The sequence below is a fragment of the Polyodon spathula genome, chromosome 21 (assembly GCF_017654505.1).
Source record: "Polyodon spathula isolate WHYD16114869_AA chromosome 21, ASM1765450v1, whole genome shotgun sequence".
Classification (NCBI taxonomy): Eukaryota; Metazoa; Chordata; class Actinopteri; order Acipenseriformes; family Polyodontidae; genus Polyodon; species Polyodon spathula.
In genome coordinates this window covers 32,845-52,539 of record NC_054554.1, presented here as the reverse complement: position 1 = coordinate 52,539, position 19,695 = coordinate 32,845, and the positions used below count along the sequence as shown (strand labels likewise).

Below are 19,695 nucleotides of genomic sequence, written 5' to 3'. Positions count from 1 at the left end.
GATGGTGGGGTCTCTCTCTTCGCCTGACAGAACGAGAGTCGCTGCCGGTCTCTGCGATGTTAGCATGGAATCGATCGAGAAAATAACCGAGCTGGAGCGGGTGTACCAGCAACTCAGTGATGAGGAGGTGAGGGGCAACGCTGCCGGGGTTAGTGCCATAGAGACAGAGAGTGGTACCAATGTGTACAGCTACACGACTACAGCCTGGTTTGGGACATAGTAACTGCTGCACTGAGGTATTGACTGCAGTATTGTAAACACCAGACAGACCTGGCGGTGCGTTCCCTGTATTGTTTATTTGCGATTGGTTATTGAATTACTGTATGTATTAATCTAGTATTAGGAACAATGCTGTGAATGAAAATGCGTGTTTATTGTTACCGCTCTGTATCCTACTGAGATCTCACAGACTGCAGGTGTCCGGTTTCTGTTTGAAATCTGATTCAGATCTGTCCAGTCCACAGTCAGAGCGCACTGTTCATGGTCCCGTCTGATTGTCCGCAGAGAGGCGTGGAAGCCGAGCTAGAAGCAATCGTGAGGCAACAGAGCAACATAGCGACCAAGATAATGACCCTGCAACGAATGGGGTAAGAATGACATCCGAGCACAAAAATGAGCACTCAGAACGCCAGCCTGAAGATCCATTGTGTTTCTTTTTCAAAGTCATTATTTACACAAACGTTTTTTTTTTTTTTGTATTTTATTTTTTACTCTGAGTTAATATTTGTAAATGTAAACAGCTTGGGATCTGTACAGTGTATGGGAAGTATTGCTTTGTATTGGGCGTGGCAGTGGACACGCGTGACTGACATGTATTCCCTGACTGGCCCTGTGGTTTGCAGGCCAAACCAGCAGCTGATTGAGGGCGACGCCAGCCAGCTGTCTGGGATGATCACCTTCACCTGCAGCCTGGCTGAGAACGTCAGCAGCAAAGTGAGACAACTGGACCTCGCCAAGGTAGAGTAGGACTCTGTCGCTGGGCTTCACCTCCCCCTCCCTCCACGCTGTCGCTGGGCTTCATGAAGATTGCTACTTCAAGAAGGATACTGATTACATTACCTAAACATTTTATAGTGCTAATTTACTTCTCTGAGTGGAAAATCCTCTGTAAAGCTTGAATGTTTTGTGTATCGGGATGGCTACCCTGGGACCTGCCCCAAGTGGAGCGCTTCTTCAAGATCTTCCCTCTGCTGGGGCTGCATGAGCAGGGTCTGGGCCGCTTCTCCCAGTACCTCTGCACACAGGTAAGAAGACCAGACAGAGACAGGGAGGAGCTACAGTCCACTGAACACCACACTGAGATCTTTGCACAAACGTGTAGCCCAGTCTCTTAATGTTAGAGAGTGTCTCACACAACGCACCCTCCAGTGTAACTCGCTCCTTGTTATCTCTCTCTCTCTCTCTCTCTCTCGTTGACACTCTGCGGTTTGTCTTTCTTCAGCTGGCCAGTTAGGCGGAGGAGAACCTGCTGCTGGCCCTGGGGGTGGAGCTAAGTGACCGGAGGGCCTCGCTGGTCTTTGCTGATACCCTCACGCTGCTCTTTGAAGGTGAGGTGAAAGGTCAGGGCTAGGTTTGTCTGTAGAGACAGTAAGGAGATGCACTCCCCTGTTATAATCTGCAATACTGAGAGCCTTGAGAAATGCCCAAACAAGCACAAGGCTGTAGGTGTAGAATCTGGAATGGTTATGCTGAACTCGGAGTGGAGGACATTCTAGTCTGTTTTGTCTGAATTGAGTCTGTTGGTGTTTGGGATAGAGCAGGCACCCCCCCCCCCCCCCCCCCCCCCCCGATGTCTCACCCCGTGGCTGTGTGTCCCGCAGGAATTGCCCGGATTGTGGAGACACACCGGCCCATCGTGGAGATCTACTATGGCCCGGGGCGCCTCTACACCCTCTTCAAACACCTGCAGGTGGAGTGCGACCGGCAGGCAGAGAAGGTGGTGGACAAGTTCATCCAGCAGAGGGACTACCACAGGAAAGTACAGAGGCCTGGGGCTCATACTTGGCTGTGGGAACGTAATTTTAGCAAGACTGTTTGTGGCATAAACGCATGTTTTTGTTTTTTTTCGCCCCCTACAGTTCCAGATTGTATAGAACAATATGATGAGAAGTTTAACCACAGGAACACTGGAGCCTAGGTATCGCAATCCGTGCTGCAGCTGTGTGTTTCCACGTGTTGTTGTGGAGCCCGGTGCCTGAAGCCTGGTGTGTGTTTCTTGACAGGGAGCTAGACCCAATCCTGGCAGAGGTGACCCTGATGAATGCCCGTGCCGAGCTGTACCTGCGTTTCCTGCGGCGCCGCATCACTGCAGACTTCGAGGTGGGGGACGCCACGGCCCCTGAGAGCCTCATTCAAGGTAACACCAGACACTGTGACCGTCCAATCACACACCCCTCACTGTGAAGAGTGTCCAGTCACACACCCCTCACTGTGAAGAGTGTCCAGTCACACACCCCTCACTGTGAAGAGAGTCTGCACTCACACTGTGACTGAATCACACAGCCCTCACTGTGCAGAGAGTCTGCCCTCACACAGCCCTCACTGTGCAGAGAGTCTGCCCTCACACAGCCCTCACTGTGCAGAGAGTCTGCCCTCACACAGCCCTCACTGTGCAGAGAGTCTGCCCTCACACAGCCCTCACTGTGCAGAGAGTCTGCCCTCACACAGCCCTCACTGTGCAGAGAGTCTGCCCTCACACAGCCCTCACTGTGCAGAGAGTCTGCCCTCACACAGCCCTCACTGTGCAGAGAGTCTGCCCTCACACAGCCCTCACTGTGAAGAGAGTCTGCCCTCACACAGCCCTCACTGTGAAGAGAGTCTGCCCTCACACAGCCCTCACTGTGAAGAGAGTCTGCCCTCACACAGCCCTCACTGTGCAGAGAGTCTGCCCTCACACAGCCCTCACTGTGCAGAGAGTCTGCCCTCACACAGCCCTCGCTGTGAAGAGAGTCTGCCCTCACACTGTGTGCAATCCTGTCTCTGCAGAGCACCAGCAGTCCCTGGAGAAGATGCTGAATCACTGCCTGCTGAGCAGGAACATGCAGGAGCTCATTGGCTATTACATCACAATGGAGGAGTACTTCATGAGGGAGACTGTGAGCAATGTATGCGCAGTAACCCTGGAATAGCACCACTGCAGTGTGAGTTGGAAAAGTTGGATACAGTGGAAACATTGGTGACATTCAGGAGAGGGTTCAGTCTGCAGGATATTCATACTGCATATCCACAGAGGGTGCATCTGCTGCATGTGTTGCATAGAAATACTACTGCCTCAGATTACTGTGTTCAGCTTGTTCAGTTTAGCAATGCATAGGGATCTTCTGAACATGAATCTCCTTCTGTTAATCCCGGCTGATTCCCCCTCCTCACTTCTCAAAGGCAGTTGCCATGGACACCTATGAGAAGGGTCAGCTGACCTCCAGCATGGTGGACGACTGCTTCTACATTGTGAAGAAGTGCATCGGCCGCGCTCTGTCCAGCTCCAGCATAGACTGCCTGTGCGCCATGATCAACCACTCCACCTGCGTGCTCGAGTCTGACTTCAGGTAGCTCCTTACTGCCGTTGAATAGCTGCCCCCACGCAGTCTGTGTCTGTAGCAGCCTGTATAACACTCTGTCTCTCTCGCTCTCCCTCTGTGTATCAACCTCACTGTCTCTCTCTCTCCGTATAACCCTCACCGCCTCTCTCTCTCTGTATATAACCCTCACCGTCTCTCTTTCTGTATATAACCCTCACCGTCTCTCTTTCTGTATATAACTCTCACCGTCTCTCTCTCTCTGTATGTAACCCTCACTGTCTCTCTCTCTCTGTATATAACCCTCACTGTCTCTCTCTCTGTATATAACCCTCACCGTCTCTCTTTCTGTATATAACCCTCACTGTCTCTCTCTCTGTATATAACCCTCACTGTCTCTCTCTCTCTGTATATAACCCTCACTGTCTCTCTCTCTGTATATAACCCTCACTGTCTCTCTCTCTCTGTATATAACCCTCACTGTCTCTTCTCTCTCTGTATATAACCCTCACTGTCTTTCTCTCTGTATATAACCCTCACCGCCTCTCTCTCTGTATATAACCCTCACTGTCTCTCTCTCTCTGTATATAACCCTCACTGTCTCTCTCTGTATATAACCCTCACTGTCTCTCTCTCTGTATATAACCCTCACTGTCTCTCTCTCTGTATATAACCCTCACTGTCTCTCTCTCTGTATATAATCCTCACTGTCTCTCTCTCTGTATATAACCCTCACTGTCTCTCTCTCTGTATATAACCCTCACTGTCTCTCTCTCTCTGTATATAACCCTCACTGTCTCTTCTCTCTCTGTATATAACCCTCACCGTCTCTCTCTCTGTATATAACCCTCACTGTCTCTCTCTGTATATAACCTTCACTGTCTCTCTCTCTGTATAACCCTCACTCTCTCTCTCTCTCTGTATAACCCTCACTTTCTCTCTCTCTGTCTATAACCCTCACTCTGTCTCTCTCTCTGTCTATAACCCTCACTCTGTCTCTCTCTCTCTGTATATAACCCTCACCATCTCTCTTTCTGTATATAACCCTCACTGTCTCTCTCTCTCTGTATATAACCCTCACTGTCTCTCTCTCTGTATATAACCCTCACTGTATCTCTCTCTCTGTATATAACCCTCACTGTCTCTCTCTCTCTCTGTATATAACCCTCATTCTCTCTCTCTCTGTATATAACCCTCTCTGTCGCTGTAGGGAGGTGCTGTATGACAAGCTACAGCTGGGGTTCCCAGCCACCACACTGCAGGATATCCAGAGGGGGGTGAGCAGCTCAGTGAGCCTCATGCAGAGCAGCCTGCAGCAGGGCAAGTTTGACACCAAGGGGATCGAAAGCAGTGAGGAGGCCAAGATATCCTTTCTGGTGAGGGGCAGGGAAGAGGTCTGGGTCCAGAGTCTGATTTATTCCATGCACAAAGAAAGGTTAGCAGTCAGTGTTTTGGCTGTAAAGCTTCAATGGTTGTCTGAAAATTACTTTTACAATAACAGGGAAGCAAGATTATATAGTGAGTTCCAATGGTCTGTCCCTCATGGTATGAGATTATATAGTGAATCCTGATGGTCTGTACCTCATGGAATGAGATTATATAGTGAGTCCTGATGGTCTGTCATGGTGTAAGTGGGAGCAGCTCTTTGGGTAGGTCTGTGAAGATCTAATTGGTGTTTACAGTGACTACCGTCTTCATTTAGGAAAGTGGGGTTTCTTGTTCTAGAAATGATATTTCACTGTTTCTGCCACGACTAATCCCTCTAGGGCAGTGCTGGAGGGCATGTAGGATTTATGGTTCACTTTCTCTCCTCAGGTGACTCTGAACAACGTGGAGGTGTGCAGCGAGAACATCATGACTCTGAAGAGGAATCTGGAGGTCTGCTTTTAAAACCAGTCAGGACAGAGATCGCTACGCTTATAGTTTAAAATGACCTGTAGGTCCTCTTATATCGCTGTGTGTACAGTGTGTTCTAAAAGTGTCTGTCGGTTTCTCTCGCAGAACGATTGCAGCAGACTGTTAAGCCAGGGTTTCGGTGGAGGAGAGCACGCACACGCCAAGATTGACAGCGGCCTGTCCGACATGGTGGCTGTGTCCACCAAATTCAAAGACCTGCTGCAGGTGGGAGGGGCGTGGGCTGTGTGTCTGGAGGGAGAGGCGTGGGCTGTGTGTCTGGAGGGAGGGGCGTGGGCTCTGTGTCTGGAGGGAGGGGCGTGGGCTCTGTGTCTGGAGGGAGGGGCGTGGGCTGTGTGTCTGGAGGGAGGGGCAGGTTTGTGTTCATGGTGTTTGTCTGTGTACAGGAAGGCCTGACTGAGCTGAACAACACAGCCGTTAAACCCCAGGTGAAGCCGTGGATCAGCAGCTTCATGTCAATCTCTCACAACATCGAGGAGGTAAGGAGAGGCACACTGAAAAAGAGAACTCTTTACGAGTCCCCAGTGTACCAACATTAGAATATGCAGTAAACATTTAAATATATATGTATAAATAAGCTGCACAGTCACTTACAACAACGTCTCACCCGAAAGACAGAGCACAAGGAGGTTAAGTGACTTGCTCAGGGTCACACAGTGAGTCAGTGGCTGAGCTGGGATTTGAACCCGGTACCTCCTGGTTTCTTTAACCACTCGACCACACAGCCTCCTATGTATGTACTCGGAGGTAAAAATAACTATATTTGTGTTCGTCAGGAGTGTCAGTTCCATTAGTATAGCAAAGATATAATGAACTTTCAGCACTGCTGCACTAAGCTTTCACCCCACCGGGTTCAACACGTGATACAAAAACCGACAGCAAACAGAAATCAATAGATTCCACTGTAGTGGCTCTCTTCTTTTGTAGCTGGTGGGATACAGATTTGCAATAGTCCCTGGATATTTCTGTACTGTAAGAACATTTCAATTATCCGGGGTTTCTAAAACCTATCCAACATACAGCTCCACTTCTAGTCTAGCTATGTGTGCTGTGTGTGTGTGCGCTCTGTGTGTTTGTGTGGCTGGCTGGCCGCTCTACAGTCTGACCTCGCTGTGTTTGCAGGAGTTCAGTCTGGCTGAGCTGTGTTCTGTGTGTGCTCTGTGCTGTGCTGTGTGTGGCTGGCTGGCCGCTCTGCAGTCTGACCTCACTGTGTTTATAGGATTTCGATCTGGCTGTGCTGTGTGTGTGTGTGTGTGTGGCTGGCTGGCTGGCTGCTCTGAGGTCTGACCTCGCAGTGTTTGCAGGAGTTCAGTCTGGCTGTGCTGTGTGTGTGTGTGTGTGTGTGTGTGTGTGTGTGTGTGTGTGTGTGTGTGGCTGGCTGGCTGGCTGGCTGGCCACTCTGCAGTCTGACCTCACTGTGTTTGCAGGAGGAGTTCAGTGAGTACGAAGCCAACGACCCCTGGGTGCAGCAGCTGATCCTGAACCTGGAGCAGCTCATGGGTGAGTTCAAGGTAGGCAGGCTGGCTTTGGGAAGGTAAGACTGGAGGGAACTCCGTCATGGAGACGAGCGGTTCTGCCAGTGCCACCTTCAGTGTGCTTCTGCAGTTTGATATTCAAATAAGAATTATAAAGACATTTTGAAGTGAATTTTCTGGAATTTGATGTTAAGCACAGTATGATTAGGGTTTTCAGTCTCCATCTAAAATGAATCATGTACAGTGTCACTTGAGACAAAAAAAAAAACACCTTTTCAGTTTTACTTGCCAGTGCTTGTTGAGATGGAAATCATTTCGCAGATTCCTTATGGATATGAATTAAATATTGAGGCTGGCACTGCTCAACAGCAAGAGCGTTGTGACAGTCCAGTCAGCCTGTCCTTCTCTGATGACACTTCAGAGGCAGGCTGCCAGGTAAACGCAATGCTCTGCAGACTGGTGAGATTAGGGTGATCATGTCATTTTTCAAGTTCGCAGCTTTTATTGCATTCAAGAAAATAGGAAAAGATATTGGACCGGTTCTAGCAAGTACAAAGTACATTACTGTACAAAGGATTGTTATTTATTTATTTTATTTTTTTTACAAAAATTAACAGTAAATAAAATCAAAAGTGAAATAAAAGCTTGAAGAGTCTTCTCATTGTCCATTTATTCTCTTCAGACTTGGTCACTGCCGGTCAGTTGCACTGAGATTCCACTGATGTCTACTTCAACCTCATGGACACTGAATTCTCCTACACCCTGAAAGAAACAAGCAGTAACCCGATGCACAGTGCAATGAATGAATGAATGAATGAATGAATGAATGAATGAATGGCTGATGCTACAACATTAACTCATGAGGCATGTTACATTGACTCTGCTCCTGGAGGTATTATGCAGGCTAGTGTAGTCTTTAGCTGCAGCAAGGAATTCCACACCTATGCGCAATGCCACACTACAGTGATTCATGCTGTGCATGCAACTGCAAGAAGGTGACTAATGTGGGACAATCGGTATGAGCCTGTACAAGTGTCAAATCGAGGGATGCGACCCCTGCACTCTGTGTGTGTCAGGGAGTCTCACTCTTACCTGTGTGTGGGTCAGGGTGTCTCTCACACGGTCTCCCTGCCGTGGCTCCCTGGTCAGCAGGTACAGAAAGCCTCCTCCCCCGGCCCCCGCCAGGCTTTGTCCCAGAGCCAGAGGTCTCAGAGCTGCCATCATGGTGCACAGCGCCGCTGGCTCGCACCCCCTCGCCATCAGCTTCTTCTGCTGCCAGTACTGGTCGAGACATGCGCCGATTCGAGGCAAAGACCCTGGGGAAAGGTAGACAGACAAAAACATGTTGTATCAAGTCTTGTAACAGATGTCCTGTTCAATATCTTTTATCTAAGTGGGGGTAAATCACTGATGAAATGTGCACTTCAGTGTCGCATCCAGCAGAATACCACTTTAATGAGATCTAGTTTAATGTTTTATTTGTATTCAGCTGCTGCATGCACAACCTTAACCCCCCTCTCCCTTCCCTCTCTGTAGACCGCCCCCTTTTCTTACCCTCTCTGAAGGCTGCCACGCACTCCTCTGCGTTCCTCACCAGCTCGTCTGCATTCTGCACAATGGAGGGCAGCCGGGCGTACCAACTCCGCACCACATCCTGAGAAAAAGAGACAGAGATATTTTAATGCACTTTTAAAATCTATTTTATCAGAAACATGTTTTCCATGCACAGTAACAGCTAATGCTGATTACTAAAGTTCTACAAGCTCGAACAAATATACAGTATTAATTTACAGTTATGTTCACAATACCACTATGAGATATGGAAGTGTCTCACACTGACCTGCAGCAGGTTCCGAGCCAGCCTCGTCTTCCCAGTATAGACCAGCAGGAGGTGCTGGTTTAGGGTGTGGATGAACTCGTCTGGCACTGGGATGAACTCCACATCCACTCTGAGAGGAAGTTGTGCCCGTGAACGTCCCACCTTGAGCCCCGGCATCAATCCGCCAACCTGGTCCTGCCAGCCGCCCCCTGCCCGGAGGGGAGAGACATGCAGAACTATTAGCTTGAGAGGTACAAACTCCTTTTACATTAAGGTTCAAATAATATATTGTTTTATGAACTGCATCTGCAAAGATATAATCAAGGCATTGCGTGTCCGTGTCTATGGGAGCGTTCTACTGGCACAGCGCTCCGCATGCGAGTGTCTATGGGAGCGTTCTACTAGCACAGCACTCCACGGGTCCGTGTCTATGGGAGCGTTCTCACAGCAGTCCATGTGTCCGTGTCTTTGGGAGCTTTCTACTGGCACAGTGCTCCGCGGGTCTGTGTCTATGGGAGCGTTCTCTTGGCACAGCGCTCCACATGCGAGTGTCTGTGGAAGCGTTCTGTTGGCACAGCGCTCCGTGTCTGGCTCCCTACCTGTGGTCAGCATCTGTTCCAGGTGTAGCACGGCGTGGATCAGTGACTCGGTGCTGCAGGATTTCCCAGCACAGCTGTAGAGCGCAGCCATGACAGCGCCAGCCAGGATACTGCTAGTGCCTGGAGATCAGAGCGCAGAGAGGGTCAAACAGCACCCCAATATGCATGCACCCTATCCATTGCCTCTGTCTCTCTAGCTCACTCTCTTACCCAAACCCGAGCCGTGCGGCAGGCTGGACCAGCTCCGCACCTCAAACCCGCCTCCGAAGCACTCTATCAGCTGCTCTCGCAGAGGCTGCTGGGAAGGGTAGTGCACAATGCCAGTGCAGATACAGGCAGCCTTCAGCAGGGCTCCTGGAGGAGGGAGAGACACAGACACTCAGCACAGCTAAACAGGCCTGTCCCATTCAGTGACAGCACTGCCGAGATCATGGACAGGCCTGTCCCACTCAGTGACAGCGCTGCCGAGATCATGGACAGGCCTGTCCCACTCAGTGACAGCGCTGCCGAGATCATGAAATGATGTTCTTATTATTTATTTTAAATACCTGGTGCGTGTGGCTGGCAGTAATCATTGAGGTCCTGCAGTGTTTCACAGACTGTCTCCGTGGTAACCTGGCAGCCCTGCCCCCAACTAGAGCTGACCAATAGCAGTCGAGGTTCCCTGATTCGCCGAACTTGTGCTCTAATCGGTCGGCGCCCGTCTACACGCACAGCAATGTTCACCACAGCACCCCCATGCTCATAGGTGATGGGGGGGGTGTCGCTCCATCCACCTGGGGGTGGGGGGATTATAGAGGTCTGAGGTTAGAGCTGAGGGACTGGGAGGCAGTGATACAGTGTGGTGTAGAGGTTAGAGCTGAGGGACTGGGAGGCAGTGTGGTGCAGAGGTTAGAGCTGAGGGACAGTGTGGTGTTAGAGCAGAGGGACTTAGAGCTGAGGGACTGGGAGGCAGTGTGGTCAAACAGAGAGCCAGTAGTTACTGTTTTGAAATGTTTTACTGTACCTGAGATGTCCAGTCTGGCTGGGCACTCCACCACCACCCACTGGTTGATAGGTGGGAGCTCCTGTTGGCCAATAGCAATGAATCTCTGCGATGACATCACAGCTTGGCGGATGAGAATTTGCCCCGCTCCTTCATAGTGACGGGCGGCTCGTACCAGCAGGTCCGGTCTGAAATGCAACAGGGAGATGATTCTCATTAATATAGGAGTGAACATCCTCTCTAAAACACCACTCCTCAGTGGAGAGGACTGTTGGATGGTCGTACCTGCTGAGCCAACGCTCCCTCTCCTTGGCCAGGGTCTTCACCCCAGCAGACAGCTCTCCTCTCTCCAGCAGCTGGAAGCCGGGGGTCCAGGCTGGATTAGCTGCTGGGCCGCTCCGCAGACCCCCCTCGCCCCCTGCCATACAGCCCAGCACATCAGCAATGCAGGCAAGGGTGCGGGCAGCTACCCCGGGGTCCTGAGCGTCCACAGCCACTGCGGAGAGAAAAGATCCGAGAAGAACTCAAAACCCAGCCCCCCATGCCCCCAGCAATACGCACCAGGTACTGGTGGATATCGAAACAGAAAATGTTGGATCCCCTGAACACAATGAAATGCAGATTCAAAGTGTGGCTCCTAAAAAGACTTTATTAACACTCCATGGCTGGATTCTCACCTGTGTCGAGTGTCCTCAGCAGCACCCCCTGCTGCTGGTCCAGCACAGCTGCGCGGATGAGTGGTAGCAGGCTGTGGTCCCTTCTTCCCTGCAGAGTGTCCCTAGCTTGGAGACGCGCCCCCCTGAAAAACAGCTCTCTCCGCCAGTCCAGTTCTGCCTCCTGGTCCAGACAGCCCAGGATCTCCTGAAGAGACATGCGCCAGGACTGCCTCCACTGCGGGCAATGCCCCTCGCCCCCGCACAGCCACTGAGCCACACCAAGACCCACAGGCCCCGAGGCATGGAACACCGGGAAGAGACGAGCACGGAGCAGAGAGGGCACATCACCAGTGACTTGGCCCCCGGAATCCCACAGCTCCCCGTGCCTGCACACAGACACACAGTGAGGGACAGCACAGCTCCCTGCACGCAGACACACAGTGAGGGACAGCACAGCTCCCTGCACGCAGACACACAGTGAGGGACAGCACAGCTCCCTACACGCAGACACACAGTGAGGGACAGCACAGCTCCCTGCAAGCAGACACACAATGAGGGACAGCACAGGCTGCTTTCAAATCAACACATTAACCACAATTATACAGGCTTTCAGAAATTGAGAATTTCTTCAGTATTAAAATTACACTATCCGATTTGAATTGTCTGTTTTCCACTCCAACAGTAACCTGTTAATTGGCTTCACTTTTTAGCTAATTGGTACTTGCACTGGTCTTAAATATATTTACAGCACTGTGTGGATAATCTGTAGGCACCTTAAGAAAGCATCCCAATGAACAGCACACAGAAACATTGTGTACAGTATTACAATACAATGCTACCAATGATCTCTAGAATATCATGCAACAGTGCTATAGTGAAGGGAGCCTACTGGATCCCGGTCCTCTGAAAGAACTCTGTCCAGCTCTGGTTCAGGAATGTGGCGTTCCTGTCCGCAGAGGAGACCTGGGGAGAGGAGAGAGGGTATCAGTGTTGGGCACTGAGACTGCCTGGGGGAGAGGGCAGGGTGTCAGTGATAGGCACTGAGACTGTCTTGAGGGAGGGGTGTCAATGATGGGCACTGAGATTGCCCCGGGAAGAGGGGAGAGGGTGTCAGTGATGGGCACTCAGACTGCCCTGGGGGAGAGGGGAGAGGCTGTCAGTGATGGGCACTCTGAGTTAAACCACAAGAAAAGAAGGCCTATTGGGCAGATGGGTGGGGTTGTTACCTCAAGGTTGTCATAGCGACCAAATACACTGAACACGCGGAGTCGCATGTCTCCCAGCCTGATGTAATATCCCTGGATGATAACATCAGAGAGGAGGACAGTGGACAGCTCTGAGAATGATGATACAACATCAATCCCGGACAGGAGGCAGCCTGTGTGGACCTGCAGGGGGCCCTGGGATCAGAGAGCAGGGGTTTGAGTCTCTGGACATGCTGAATGCTCTGCACCATCTAAGTGAAGTCGACAAACACTCAGACCAAACCAGTGCCTTTCCTCACCTGTAGGTGGCAGTGTTGGATTACAGTGTGTGGCCCCACTGTGACCTCCCCCTTGAAGATGCTGTTTATCACCGAGCAGCCATCGCTTAGTAACCGGGGGATCTTAAAATAAAAGTGAGACTGATGAGAAGATGTGAAGGTTGAATCAGGTCTGTTTTAGTCTACAAGGGCTTTGAACTGTGATTCACTAGCAAGTGGAGTATCAAGTCTAATCACTGCGACTTTTTATTCACAATAAGACTGACCTCCACATGCGAGTGCGTCACTGTGGAGCCCGGCCTCGCTTTGGTAGTGAGGCTCCTGATGTGGTCATCGCTCGACAGGGTCATGTAGTCATAGCAACCACCAGGAATGTATGCTGCTCAGAAACAAACACACACGAGTGAGAGGCTCACCCCAGACCCTGCATCCCAATGGCCTTGCTGGTGGGGGGGGGGGGTCTTACCCAGGGTGAGAGGGGTGCCTCGGAGCTCCTTCCACAGCACGGTGCGAGCGTTCCTCAGCGCTGCCCGCTGCTGGTCCTCCTGGGAACTGCACCCATCCCTCCGCCCACTCACAAACTCCTCCTCCGTGACGTTGCGTGCCAGGCACAGCAGGACATCGAAGAACAGCGACAGCTGGAGAGTGGACAGAGATAAGGAGTTGAGAGACAGGAGAGTCAGAGGGACAGTGAGGGGAGGAGATGCAGGGAGTTACCTGTACAGACTGTGCCCCTGAATCCAGCCCCAGGTAAGTGCAAGCATCGAGCGGGGGAGTGACGTGTGTCTGGAGGAGACGCTCAGCCACCTCCCGAGAGAAAAACACAATCCCTGAGACCTGCAGAGAGAGAGGGGAGGAACACACTGCATCACATGGAGGGAGGGCTCTATCAGTGCAGGAACACACTGCGTCACACGGAGGGAGGGCTCTATCAGTGCAGGAACACACTGCATCACACGGAGGGCTTCTGTTTATTTATTGCATTTATATAGTGTTTATACAAAAGTACTGCAAAGCACTGTAGTACATAGCAGAAAAAAAGAACAAACCACAATAAATATGTATAGCAAATCACAAATACAACTGACACAGTCAGACCATTTAAATAACAGTATACACAAAATAATAGAAAAGCAGCAATTTTAAAGTTATATTAAAACCCACTAAGATAAGAAAGTCATTTTATAAAGTGCGTTTTTAGGCTTGACTTGAAAACTAACAGTCCCAGTGTGTGCAGGAACACATGACGAGCACCAAGTGACAGGCTACATACCAGAGGGACCTTCCCATCATGCAAAGCACAGGCCTGTATCCTCTCCGCAGGACCTCTGTAAATGATGTCACACACTGTGCCCTACAAAGACAGAGAAACCCAACAGTGTAACCATAACAGTGTCAAAGAAAACCAAACTGAAGCGAAACCCCACTTTAGACCCAGCCTTATTTCCAAACTCCACCTCCAGCACAATGTCAACCCTTCACAGACGGTGGTGACCGCCCCAGTTCAATAAACCTTGGGAGTCATCTACTCCCAGCAGCCATCGTTCAGATCACCCTGCAGTACCAAGAAACACCCCTAGACGGCAGCCACTGTGGATATTTAGATACTCTATCTGTATTCCACTCTAGTGTGTCGAAATAGGAATATGTGAGATTAATGACACAGCTCTCTGATGCACTCTATTTACTATACAAATAAAACTACATTTCACAGAATTCCAGGTACCTGCTGGTCAGTGAGGAAGACGCCATGATTCCTGGCATAGGCAACATCACCAGGCAGAGAGACCACTTTCACTCCAGCAAACCCCTCCCAGCACATATCTAGACGAGCAACACAAGGAGCACTCAGACTACCTTTATTAACAGCAGACACACTGATTAATGAGCAACACACCTTGGAGCAGTCTGAGTGAGCGTGAGGACTGCTGCTCACCTGGAACTGAGGGGATGTGCAGGAGCATGTCAGTGCTGCTCACCCACACTCCCGGAGGAGAGCCGGGGGCAATCTGGAGAGAGAACGAGAGCGGAAACCAGCATGTCACAGCAAGGCATTTATTCGGAACAAATTCAACAGGACATAATCCCAATGGGATGTACAGTAGGCTGCTGAAGGGAAGAACGACAGAAAGGAAGGACACATAGACTCTCAACTACAACAATGCATACATAATACAAGCCATCTGCACCATTTCAAAAGCAATCCCTGTGACCCTCTGCAGTACATGTGAAATGCAGTGCGACATGTGAAGAGCCACATGGACACACCTCCTTTCATCCATATCATCTGAAACTCTTACTAGCTTGCTGTAAAGAGTGCTGGAAACAAGTTTCCTCACAGTGGGATGAGCGCTTCCTAGTGGTAACGGTGGGACTTGGCGTCTTCACTATCGGCCCAGAAAATACGAGGAATGAAAAAGGGACAGCGGGTAGAAATGAAAGCTGCCGCCCTGACCTGGTGTGTTAAGCAGTGTAGTAGCATGTCCACGTTGCAGACGGGCCCCGCCACTGGCCCTGGAGGCCCCTCAGTCGGCAGCCAGGTGAACGCTCGACCGCAGCCATCAAACAGGAAGTCCCTGCCCTGAACAGAGAGGCAGAGACGGGATGATAGTCTGTCTGTCTGTCTGTCCTCAGCTAACCGCTTATGTATCATGCATTCCTCCAGCTCCAGCAGTGTTCCCACTTAACCCAGTTCCAAACACCAGCACATATTGCACCCAGTACCTAGCTCTAACCACAAGACCTCCCTCCCAGTCCTCAGCTCCAGCCACTAGACCCTACTGTCTCCCTGTCCTTCTCATGACCCCGGGTTCAACTCACCGTGTGCAGGATGAGAATGTGAGCATTCTGGAGGACGTCAGCGGTGATGACCTGTAATCAGAGAGCAGGTGGTCAGGTGGCTCGCAGGCATCAAAGAGCACAGAAGAACCACAGCAACGTCATCAAGAGCTCTTTCGCTCCTTCACATCGCTGATACTAACATGGTTTATTTGCTAAGAAGCAACGGACAATAAATGGAATTTGGGCAGCACTGGCATTTGGTTTTTAATGCCTTGTAGCCCTCAACAAAATTGATTTTTTTCACCACTTGTAAAAATGTCAACTGTGTAGCACTAATTCTTTTTTTATTTGTTCAGTAGTAATAGGAGTTCATATTTGTATTTTCAGAAGTTAAAGATCAGATCTCTGTAAGGATGCTATCACTCGGCCGGGAGCCTTATCTCTCCTCTCTCTGCTGGCTGTGTTTCGTCAGTGCCCTTGTCTCTCTCTCTCTCTCTCTCTCTCTCTCTCTCTCTCTCTCTCTCTCTCTCTCTCTCTCTCTCTCTCTCAGAGTTCAGGAAGTGAGCTGCTGGCTGTGTCTTGTCAGTGCCCTTGTCTAATGTAGAGTGCTCACTGTTTGTCCCTCAGGCTCTGACAGGCGGCTGTGTCTCTCTCTCTCTCTCTCTGAGCTCAGGAAGTGAGCTGCTGGCTGTGTTTTGTCAGTCTCCTCTCTCGCGCTGCCCCTCAGTGCAGGGTCTAGTCAGTACTCACAGTGTGTCCACCCCGGGCGCTCAGGTGTTCCGCAGCCACCAGAAGGGCATTCAGTGTGGCCCCCCCACTCCCCACCATGGCCTGGGGGTCTGCCACAGTCAGCAACAGCGCCCCCTTCGGGATAGAGCCTCGCCTTTGCCGGGACTCCAGCTCTGTGGATAGACAGGGACATGTGTCAGGGAGGCAGGGGAACTGGTGCCTGTAGGGTTCATCTGGAAATATCTGCACAATCTCCTCTTCTTCCTCTCACTCTCGCTCAGATGAAATGAGGGCAGACAAGCATTCATTAGGATCAGAATTAATCAAGCTATTACTGCAGCATCCTGTTAGCTGCTGAACAGGCAGGCATGTCATTTATGTGTCTGTGTGCAGGAGTGTGTGTGCTGGTAGTGTGAAAGAGTAAAGCTAAAAAAATCATATGCCTACTTCAAGTTTTTAAAAGGCCATTTTTTACATAGATAATTATTAAACTATCTGCATGTAATAAATAGGACAGCTTGCTCCATCAAAACCACTTACCAGATATTTGCAATTAACATCATAATTCTAGCAGTCTGTGTTTAAAAGTATTTCCTCTCAGACTCCTCACCCCCCCAACCCCCTCCCTGTCTTCTGCAGGTTCAGCTGACACATCATCCACTGCAGACACGCATTCCACAGGCTGACAGAATCGCTCAACGCCAAAGTCTTCATTACAGTCACTGCACGTTTCACTGGCTCAAAGAATCCCCTTCATTATTTATGCTTTATTCTTCCACACAGTAATATCTACACTGACTCAGATCTGCTGCTGTCAGCCCACACATTTCTATTGAGGAATGCAGTTACTGGAACAACAACATGCAAGAAAAATACAAGAACACATACCGAGGTTTAACATGACAAAGGGAAAAGGAAACTATTGGATTGCTATTTATAACAAGGCAGTGATTCTAGTTCTAGATGTATTAATGTTTAAATATGTGAAGTTTAATCATTTAATCAGGAACAAAGACTCTTTCCTGAACGTGGAGCACTGAGAGAGAAGAGTTTATTTTACTGCGTCCAGCTCTCCCCCAGCCTAAAGGGTCTGTCCTGTAGTGTCCCTGCAATAGCAGCCCATCAAGGTGGTGAGGTTCTGTGGTGACCCCCAGCGCTGGCCTAACTCAGCCCTGAATTGAATGAAGGCAGCCTGATGTGTCTCTGCCAGCTGGCGGCTGCCTCAGCAGGTACATCAATCATGATTAAACCCATCCCTCTTCAATTATACAAAGTAATAAATTATAAATGTCTTGTTAAAACAGGCAGCTCTGTGAACAGCCTATCCAGCAAGTCATGGTGATTGTTTTTGGCTCTTGTTTCTATCCTGGCACTACAGAGCTAGGAGTCTGGCTTCCTCACAGAGAACACAATCTCTTGAGCCAATGGACACAGCACTGAGCTGGGAGAGGCAATGGAGAGTGTGGGGGGACAGCATTGAGCTGGGAGAGACATGGAGAACATAATTCAAACCCAGGGACTCACCTCTCTGGAAGGAGTACACACTGTCCTTGTGTTGGCAGGTCAGCACGATCACTGTCCAGTCCACCCCAGGGGGACCCTCCATCCTCACACTCGGATCAGAACCACTCCTCCTGGGACAGCCCTCTCTCGCCAAGTAGACACAAAAATAAAGAAAATAAACCCTACATGCAAACACACAAATGAGGCACCCCCCCGTCCTATACAAGCAGTTTTTGCTGGAAGAATCAGCTCCTTCTCCTGGGCTGCTGCATCCAGACATTAACCCTCTGCACGGCTCACAGCAGCCCTCTCATATCTAACAAGGTGTGCTGACTTACTGGCAACAGCATTCACCATGAAACACAATTACTAATACAAAAACTCCATACAAAACAATCAACGGTGGTATTTTAGATGACACTAAGAAAGACTTCTAGTCAAAGAGTGTGCATTTCTTTTAGTTTCAATAAATGACTGTCTTGCCTCCTTACCTATACTAAACTGGAGCCCCCCCCCCAGCTCACTTCATGATGAAGGGGTACACAGGTCTTACCCATACCAAACTGGACTTCTACTTACTATACAACTGAATACTACTGTTTGGAGCAGCACAGTGCTCTGCTTTCTCGTGTAAGAAGCATTGTTGATATATTTGTTGATGTATACCCGCTAAGAGCATGTCATTGCGCACGGTTTACTAGTACAATCCGCCGGGAAACGCTGTTGACACACGATGGCGACTAAAGCCCCTAGTTTTCATTGAGGAACTGCTTGTTTTAGCCAAATGCACAGCTGTTAGAAAACGGTTTGCCTTTATAACTCACTACACTAACTCTCGCACCTAAAACCTCTCTTTACCTGCGTGAAAGACACTGCAGTCTTCTTCAGGTCACGAGCTTTAATCAAGGGCGGTGCGTCCACTGCGAGTATTAAGCTGTGGGATTTGTAGTTTTATATGAACATTTTGCTCAACTGCTCTGGGTCTATTAAAGAGGTTCCGTTTTCGCAGAACTACATATGCCAGAATCCTCATAACTAAGGGGTGGAGTTGTAAAGATTGAGCAACGCGAAACGCCTCCTTCAACTGCACGCACGCATTTAAAGACGCCACGTTTGTGTTGAATTTGGCGTTTCTGATTTTCGGTGTTTTCTCTGACTTTACTACTCTCCTGTATTTCAATCACAACTGAGAAACGTGTTAATAGTAAACTTGATTTAATTTAACTAAACGGGCTTTTAAATCGTAAATCTTACTTTTTTTTATTTCAAAGCAGAAGCGACTCCTGTTTATGAATGTAAATGGTCACGCAGAACGATGTAATACAGTGTGTCGGGCGTAAACACTTTATTTTGAATTACAGCTTTAATAAAGAGTAGTCGCATGTTGCGATCTCGTTTGCACGTCCGCTTGTATATCAAAATGAATGCGTGACCAGTTTAAAAGTAAATTGTGTTTGTTTCACAGAAAATAACTTTAAAATAATTAATATTACAGTGAACACGTTTCTCAGTGTGATTGAAATACACGACTGGCTTAACAGGTATCAATGTAATTCTTAAAGGAGAGTAGCGAAGTCAGGTAAAGCACGGACATTCCGAACCCCTAGTTATATTACAGTGCTATGATTTGTCCGCTAGTTTACGCGAAGTCTCAGTCTCCCTGGTGTTTAGCTATGTCTCGGCGTTACCATCTCACTTTTAGGATGCACGAACGCACATTCAACACAGCAGGACGCCGTGGCTTCACTACACATTTGAATAATTTTAATAAAAAATTGCACACACACACACACGGGTAGATGTACTACGATGAAGTCGCAGTGCAAACATACCGCAATCTGCATGTTCGTTCTCATATGTTCTAAGAGAAACTATGTTAATGAAAAGAGTCGCCATATACTTATTTAAATATGTGTTGTGTCTTCTTAGCGAGATCAGAAATGTCATAGAAATGTAGCTTTCCTCAACCACAGCAGCCACCCTGAAGCCGGTGACAGGTCTCTGCAGATGTTTGCTTTTATACAGGTCTTAGTTAACCGCGTCAGCAATGATTTGCAATTTGCAAGAAGAGGTGTAAAGTTTTTGGAGGGTCAGCAATTGCCTGAGTGCAAGGTAAAATCCTTCCGTCACATTATAATGTTTGCGCCCGCTTAGTATCATTAGTATATTCATTCGAATGAATTTCAATATCATTTTAATGGATTGATGATGAAATTTTATAGCGGGTGCAGAACGC

The 19,695-nt window shown here is 49.2% G+C and overlaps 1 protein-coding gene and 1 pseudogene across 3 annotated transcripts; one reads left to right on the top strand and one right to left on the bottom strand.

Annotated features, from left to right (window-relative positions):
* The first annotated feature begins 996 nt into the window (after positions 1–996).
* On the top strand, positions 997–7,674 carry LOC121296737 (annotated as a pseudogene).
* LOC121296736 (L-fucose kinase) lies at positions 7,481–18,398 on the bottom strand. Of its 3 annotated transcripts, none has more exons than XM_041222529.1 (24): positions 18,318–18,398; positions 17,481–17,610; positions 15,978–16,129; positions 15,267–15,317; positions 14,902–15,027; positions 14,383–14,455; positions 14,173–14,270; positions 13,720–13,800; positions 13,164–13,283; positions 12,913–13,084; positions 12,713–12,825; positions 12,468–12,569; positions 12,190–12,363; positions 11,853–11,926; positions 10,985–11,349; positions 10,593–10,803; positions 10,329–10,495; positions 9,871–10,098; positions 9,533–9,676; positions 9,323–9,442; positions 8,745–8,932; positions 8,459–8,558; positions 7,997–8,220; positions 7,481–7,666 (listed from the first exon to the last, which is right to left on the bottom strand). In XM_041222529.1, exons 2-24 carry the CDS (start codon positions 17,560–17,562, stop codon positions 7,583–7,585), a joined length of 3,249 nt encoding a protein of 1,082 aa, XP_041078463.1. In that variant the 5' UTR covers positions 17,563–17,610; positions 18,318–18,398; the 3' UTR covers positions 7,481–7,582. The 3 variants fall into 3 exon arrangements, with proteins under 3 accessions (XP_041078463.1, XP_041078464.1, XP_041078465.1); XM_041222530.1 differs by having other exon boundaries at positions 17,481–17,601; positions 18,318–18,386; XM_041222531.1 differs by having other exon boundaries at positions 17,481–17,605; positions 18,318–18,343.
* Between the last annotated feature and the right edge of the window lie 1,297 nt (positions 18,399–19,695).

Coding starts and splice junctions, on each gene's coding strand:
- LOC121296736 (XM_041222529.1), bottom strand. CDS start 17,562: ATGGAGGGTCCCCCTGGGGTGGACTGGACAGTGATCGTGCTGACCTGC. Junction 14,456..14,901: donor TACACTGCTTAACACACCAG/GTCAGGGCGGCA, acceptor TTCTCTCTCCAG/ATTGCCCCCGGCTCTCCTCC. Junction 11,350..11,852: donor TTTCAGAGGACCGGGATCCA/GTAGGCTCCCTT, acceptor GTCTGTGTGCAG/GCACGGGGAGCTGTGGGATT.